The following is a 7,340-nucleotide window of genomic DNA, read 5'->3' on the forward strand; positions in this document are numbered from 1 at the left end:
ACCGCCCAAATAGGCTGCGTGGCTACACTTATGAGCTCCATGGAGGCATTCGCATGTGTTAGAGAGAATCCCCTGGTCACCTAAGAGGAAGGATGTTAAATGCCACATGCCTTTCCATACATGACTTTGGAAACCATGAAATGCATTTGTTGTAAGAAATGTTCTATATAAATAAAGTTTGATTTGATTGATGACATTAAAGCTGTAAAATATTTCATTAACTTTTTCCTGAGGAAAATTTCAGTTTTTCCATAAACATTTAATAACTTGACATATCAATAATATCGTGGGAAGGATCCTATAAATCAAGAATCAATTCCTGATTCTACCTGGATTGTGTTGGAGAGGCTTCCATTAAAGAACACCCTCTGTGTTCTGTTAGACAGGTAACTCTTTATCCACACATCATTTTTTCCAGCAACAGACTATAGTTGATAATGTCAAAAGTCGGACTGAAGTCTAATAAAACAGCCCCCATAATCTTTTTATCAATTTCTCTCAGCCAATCAGTCATTTCTGGAAGTGCTGTGCTTGTTGAAATGTCCTTCCATATAAGTGTGCTGAAAGTCTGTTTACTGTAAAATAAGATTGTATCTGTTCAAACACAATTTTTTCTAAAAGTTTACTACGGGTTGGTAACAGGCTGATTGGTTGGCTATTTGAGTCAGTAAAGTGGGCTTTACTATTCTTAGGTAGAGGAATGACTTTTGCTTCCCTCCAAGCCTGGGGGCACACACATTCTGGCAAGCTTAAATTGAAAATATGGCAAATAGGAGTGGCAATATCGTCCGATATTATCCATCCAAGTTGTCAGACCCCGGTGGCTTGCCATTGTTTTTACCTCTTCCACACTAACTTCACGGAATTTAAAATGGCAATGCTTGTGTTTCATCATTTGGTCAGATATACTTGGATGTGTAGCGTCAGCATTTTTTGCCGGCATGTCATGGTGTCCACATACTTTTGGTAATTTAGTGTATTTCGAGACTTAAGAAAAATTGCTACCACGGGCAAACCTGAAAAGGTTTAGCCAACTCTCGTTTTCCTTGGTAAAAATGGTTACGCAGTTCGGGAAAAAGTCTACAATTTCAATTCTTTATGGAAATCGTTAATTGGAGACTATTAGTACATTCAACACCAATAGCTAACAGTTTGTACTTTTAATTTATATTCGTATTTTCCCACCACCTTTGTCGAGCCCCAGTGGCCTAATGGATAAGGCACTGGCCTCCTAAGCCAGGGATTGTGGGTTCGAGTCCCATCTGGGGTGATGTCCTTTTTCGAACTAACCGATACGGTTAGGCACGAAAATAATCACGTGAGGCCATCTCTCAACCCTAAACGTCAGCAAACTGTGAACATGGTGGTTTTTTTCACAGGATACAATACAATTAGCGACGTATGGCGCAATGACTAGCAGTCTGAATCCAACGATCGGAGTTCAAATCTCGATTGAATGTAACATTTTGTCACCATCATAGACAGTTGTCCTAGCTACATTTACGCTGTGTAATTGCATTCTTGCTAGTTCGATTTTCATTAGCTGTGCAATATCAAGACTGTTTGTAACCGAACTGTCTTCCCATTTTGCAAACCATCGAGAAGAGACGTAAAGGGTTAATCCAACATGGCGACCTCCGTAGCTAAATATTTTTTACTCTCTCGATGTTCAGAAATCATTCGGTCCTTTACTCGACAAAGGAAATTGCCCCCTGTGTGTATAAGAAACAGAAACCTCCTCAGCCAATGTCCAAGTTTTAGTTATGGTAACAGAGCGTCTGACAACCCACAGGTTAGTGGATTTAGCAACGCTACACACAATCATATCTCTCGCACAAGCTGAGAATTCAACACGATATAGAGCTACTGTCGTACTAGCTAGGTGAATGTATTAAGTGTAAATACATTGAGCTGTCTACAAATGAAGTTGTAACAAGTACTAGTAACGAATTCTCAAGATGTCTTGCAGGAAATGTGCTGCTTTTAACAACGCATAGGGCAGCTAGCTGGAAAGTAGCCTACATGTCACAAGCTGTAGCTAGTTCACCACGGACAGTGTGTTGTGTTGTGTAAGTACCTAGGATAGGATAAGTAATCCTTCTCACCCCCCCCCCCCCCTAAAAGATTTAGATGCACTATTGTAAAGTGGCTGTTCCACTGGATGTCATAAGGTGAATGCACCAATTTGTAAGTCGCTCTGGATAAGAGCGTATGCTAAATGACTTAAATGTAATGTAAATGAGTGATGTTGAGTAGTTGGTATGCAGTGACTGATCGATTCGATTTCAAATGCATGTCTATATCTGATGCAGGATGGACATGTGAACATTCCAGTCGGTAAGTATAAATACCAAACTATACATTAGAGAACTGTAATGGTTATTTACCTTTTCACCCATATGCATGTACATAGATATTTTTTATTGTATGCTGTCTGTCTTTATAGACCGTCTCACAGTATCCTACAGCCGAAGCAGTGGTCCAGGTGGTCAACATGTTAACAAAGGTATCATTATTACTATTCACATACCTGTGCCTGCAACCTGGACTCGGGGTAGAAGTAACATAGTTAACGAGAATCCGGGACACTCAAATTATTATATGTTACGTATGGTATGATTGCATTACGTATTATAAGTTAAGAATTAAAATGTGTTGTTGTTAACGTTAGGTAGCTATGTTAAGATTAGGTTAAAGGGTTAGGGCAGGGGTTCCCAAACTTGTTTGGCCCACAATCTCATTTTGATATCTTAACATTCTCCCAACCCAACCATGTGAAAAAAAGTATGTAATTAATAGCATGTGTTAACTAATTTATATTTTGGGCAATGGCAGTCAATTGAAAGACATTCTAACAGTATTTCAGATTGTCTTCTCAACTCACCATCACATACTTTTAATGTGGGGCTATGACGGTCAATTGTAAATTAGTCTGACATAATGTATCATATCTTACCACAACTAATAAGATGGGTGTGCTTAATGCATGTCGCCTTGGAGCTTCTCAAGGTCAGGAGGCGTGGCCGGCATTGCGCACCTCATCTCTGCTGTCACATCCAACCTGGATCAATATTTGGTTTTAATGCAGACTAGAGCACTGAATCCAGCTTCACACAGATATAAGCTGGCGAAGGGTACCATGAGTTTTATGGTGCTTTTAAGAGAACCTGGAAGTAAAAAAAACACGAGGTCAAATCATGAGTTCCCGATTTGGAATTCCGAGTTGGATGACCGTTAAGAATGATTTTTCCCAGTCTGAGCTCATTTTTTCTGAGTTCACAGTTGTCTTGAATGCATTGAAGTCGGAAGTCAAAGATTTCCCAGTTGTTTTGAACTCTGCATTAATGCTCAGAGGCAGACGACAGGGTATTCACTTTGAGTCAGGAACTAAAACTCCTCCGTAGTGACCCGTGAATGTATTCGGTCACATGATAGATTGATGAATCACTGGCCACTTTAATAAATTGATTTAATAAAGGTATAACTAGTGACTTTAATAATGTTTACATATCCTACATTACTCATCTCATATGTACAGTTGAAGTTTACATACACAAAGATGACTGTTTATTTTTATTTAACCAGGTAGGCAGGTTGAGAACAAGTTCTCATTTACAATTGCGACCTGTCCAAGATCAAGCAAAGCAGTTTGACACATACAACAACACAGAGTTACACATGGAGGAAAACAAACATACAGTCAATAATACAGGAGAAAAATAAGTCTATATACAATGTGAGCAAATGAGGTGAGATAAGGGAGGTAAAGGCAAAAGAAAAAGGCAATGGTGGCAAAGTAAATACAATATAGCAAGTAAAACACTGGAATGGTAGATTTGCAGTGGAAGAATGTGCAAGGTAGAGATAGAAATAATGGGGTGTAAATGAGCAAAGAAAATAAATACAGTAGGGGGAGAGGTAGTTGTTTGGGCTAAATTATAGATGGGCTATGTACAGGTGCAGTAATCGGCGAGCTGCTCTGACAGCTGGTGCTTAAAGCTAGTGAGGGAGATAAGGGTTTCCAGTTTCAGAGATTTTTGTAGTTCGTTCCAGTCATTGGCAGCAGAGAACTGGAAGGAGAGGCGGCCAAAGGAAGAATTGGTTTTGAGGGTGACCAGAGAGATATACCTGCTGGAGCGCATGCTACAGGTGGGTGCTGCTATGGTGACCAGCGAGCTGAGATAAGGCGGGACTTTACCTAGCAGGGTCTTGTAGATGACCTGGAGCCAGTGGGTTTGGCGACGAGTATGAAGCGAGGGCCAGCCAACGAGAGCGTACAGGTCGCAGTGGTGGGTAGTATATGGGGCTTTGGTGACAAATCGGATGGCACTGTGATAGACTGCATCCAATTTATTGAGTAGGGTATTGGAGGCTATTTTGTAAATGACATTGCCGAAGTCGAGGATCGGTAGGATGGTCAGTTTGGCAGCATGAGTGAAGAATGCTTTGTTTGTGAAATAGGAAGCCAAGTCTAGATGTAACTTTTGATTGGAGATGTTTGATGTGAGTCTGGAAGGAGAGTTTGCAGTCTAACCAGACACCTAGGTATTTGTAGTTGTCCACATATTCTATGTCAGAACCGTCCAGAGTAGTGATGTGGGATGGGCGGGCAGGTGCAGGCAGCGATCGGTTGAAGAGTATGCATTTAGTTTTACTTGTATTTAAGAGCAATTGGAGGCCGCGCAAGGAGAGTTGTATGGCATTGAAGCTCGTCTGGAGGGTTGTTAACACAGTGTCCAAAGAAGGGCCAGAATTATACAGAATGGTGTCGTCTGCGTAGAGGTGGATCAGAGACTCACCCGCAGCAAGAGCGACATCATTGATGTATACAGAGAAGAGAGTCGGTCCAAGAATTGGCACAGAGCACACTGAAAATCCCCAGTGCCCTTTCATGCTCGGGAATCGTGAGACAGAACAATATGTCCTCGTGAATAGTATCCCCTGACATGTATAGCGAACAAAAATCAATACATGGGCATCTCGAACCTCTCAGCTAAAGTCCATTTGGAGAGAATAAACTGTAGAGTTTGAGTCGTTCATTCAGTTTCCTCTTGATCGCTAGCAGTAGCATAAATTCTTCATTTAACTATGTTATCTGACAACGGTATTGATTCATGAGAGTTTTTGTGCCTCTGCCTCCCCACACACATATCAATTGTGGCTGGAAATATCAAAGTCTCTGCAATAGGGTATGGGTTCATAGCGTAGTGGGCCTAGCCATTCATGGTGGGAATGTGCGGCCTTTTCTAAGGGTGCGCTCTGGTTGAATTTGATCTTTTAGATTTTAATAATTTCATTTACATTTTTAAGGATTTTGGAAATTCTCCTGCAAAACCATTTTCATATCAGGCCACAACACATGAGGTTGAGACCAGTAGTTTGGGAACCTCTGGGTTAGCTAACATGCCAAATAGTTAGTTGCATAGTATTTGCTGAAGTTGTCCGTGATGAGATTAGAACAACTTTTGGGTTTAATACAGCCAGCCGCCTTTCCAATTTAACTAAGCAAGTCCGTTAAGAACAAATTGTTATTTACAATGATGGCCGACATTGGGCCAATTGTGTGCCACCCTATGAGACTGCCAATCACAGCCGGTTGTGATACAGCTTGGAATTGAACCAGGATCTGTAGTGACGACTCTAGCACTGAGATGGAGTGCCTGCACCACTCGGGAGCTACATTTTGTTTTTTTGCCTAATAAGTAACCTATCTTATGTAGCCATACAAAACGTAACATATCCTACTAATTTGAGTGTCCCTGATTTTCGTTTTATGTTACGTCTAGTCTGCGACCAGCCTGGTACATCACAATACCCTCTAATGCAACTTGGAGTGCACTGAATAGATTGTTTTGTACAGTCTGTATGAGAGCCTGTTGAAATTTGATTGTGATTTACTGTCTGTCTGTCTGTCTTCATAGTCAGCACAAAAGCAGAGGTCCGCTTCCACGTCTATACTGCAGATTGGATCCCTGAAGACGTTCGACAAAAGATAATCTTAAATGTACGTTAACTACCCCAAAGCGGTCAAAATGTAGATTGGTTTTGTGCCCCTCTATCTTCCCTGAGCAATATCCCCCGTGGCATTCCAAGTAGAATATTGAATGCATTATGATTTTACTCTCTCTTCCACTGCAGAATAAAAACCGTATCAACAAGGCAGGGGAGTTGCTGGTGACGTCAGAGCAGAGCAGGAGCCAGCAGAGAAACATGGGGGACTGCATCCAGAAGATCTCTGACATTATAGCCAAGGCCACTGAAAAGCCCCATGAGCCTTCAGCAGAGGACATAGCCCTCAGAGCATCCAGGTAGAGAATGACTCATGTGTGGCTGACGTTCACACCTAGTTGATACGATGGTTCAACCCAGAATCGATAACCAAATACAGCAGTAAAAAAAAAATCTTCATCTAGCTATATTTATTTCATTGTTGTGGTGTGTATACTTTAATGTCCATGTCAGATGGCGTTACTGGATGATTACTAAAGTAAATACATTTTTGTATGTGTTTTGCTCAGGTTAGAGAAGAGGAATAAGGAGAGACTGAAACAGAAGAAGCTCCATTCAGCAGTCAAGCAGACCAGACAAGTGTATTTCGACTGAAGGTCGGACACACAAGGAAACATTCACTCGGTGTCGATTTTCTTGGTTAACCAATAAATTGAACACTCAATTTGTTTGAAAGTATTTCCACTTGTTGAGTTTTTGGAGACATGCCGATTTGAGGTGATTGTTGTGGCAGTATTTCTGCATTAATTAAAAATAAAAGCGTGGTGACGGGGACGAAAAAATTAGCAGAGGATGGTTTCGATCCATCGACCTCTGGGTTATGGGCCCAGCACGCTTCCGCTGCGCCACTCTGCTATCTGACAAAACGCTACGAAATTCCAAATATAAAACTAAATAGGAACGCCCATTGGTTGAAGGCATATGAGAGTGCACTCGATAGCTAGCACAACTGCAAAACAAACTATAAATACTGTGCGGCCGTGTAACTAAGAACATTTAACTTGCTTACCTATTAGGCTGTGTGGCCTGTGTCAATTCCTGACACTTTCGCATTCAAACGAACGTAGCCAGCTGCATATTCGTTAGTGTTGTTTATCAAAGAAGACATTGCTCTCTTCATAATACTAATCGATAATAATAATAAGAATCGATTCGTGCAAATATCTATAAAAAAAAATTAAAAAATTAAAAAAGGAACGACCACGAAGGGACTCGAACCCTCAATCTTCTGATTCGAAGTCAGACGCCTTATCCATTAGGCCACGCGGTCTGTGTGAGGAATGAGAAACATATTTTATATATAAAGGATAACTTTGTCGAATGAGTTCTCG

General features: G+C 41.0%; 1 protein-coding gene and 2 non-coding genes across 3 annotated transcripts; 2 read left to right on the plus strand and 1 right to left on the minus strand.

The window, feature by feature from the left end:
• Window positions 1–1,197: 1,197 nt before the first annotated feature.
• On the plus strand, window positions 1,198–1,270 carry trnar-ccu (transfer RNA arginine (anticodon CCU)). Its single transcript has one exon. It is a non-coding gene; the product is annotated as a tRNA-Arg (tRNA).
• A 107-nt stretch (window positions 1,271–1,377) lies between these two features.
• mrpl58 (mitochondrial ribosomal protein L58) lies at window positions 1,378–6,687 on the plus strand. The gene is made up of 6 exons (XM_035800818.2): window positions 1,378–1,792; window positions 2,313–2,337; window positions 2,447–2,506; window positions 5,922–6,004; window positions 6,139–6,308; window positions 6,519–6,687. Exons 1-6 carry the CDS (start codon window positions 1,628–1,630, stop codon window positions 6,601–6,603), a joined length of 588 nt encoding a protein of 195 aa, XP_035656711.1. The 5' UTR covers window positions 1,378–1,627; the 3' UTR covers window positions 6,604–6,687.
• A 519-nt stretch (window positions 6,688–7,206) lies between these two features.
• Window positions 7,207–7,279, minus strand: trnar-ucg (transfer RNA arginine (anticodon UCG)). Its single transcript has one exon. It is a non-coding gene; the product is annotated as a tRNA-Arg (tRNA).
• Window positions 7,280–7,340: the final 61 nt, after the last annotated feature.

Source organism: Oncorhynchus keta, chromosome 24, assembly GCF_023373465.1.
Source record: "Oncorhynchus keta strain PuntledgeMale-10-30-2019 chromosome 24, Oket_V2, whole genome shotgun sequence".
Taxonomy (NCBI): Eukaryota; Metazoa; Chordata; class Actinopteri; order Salmoniformes; family Salmonidae; genus Oncorhynchus; species Oncorhynchus keta.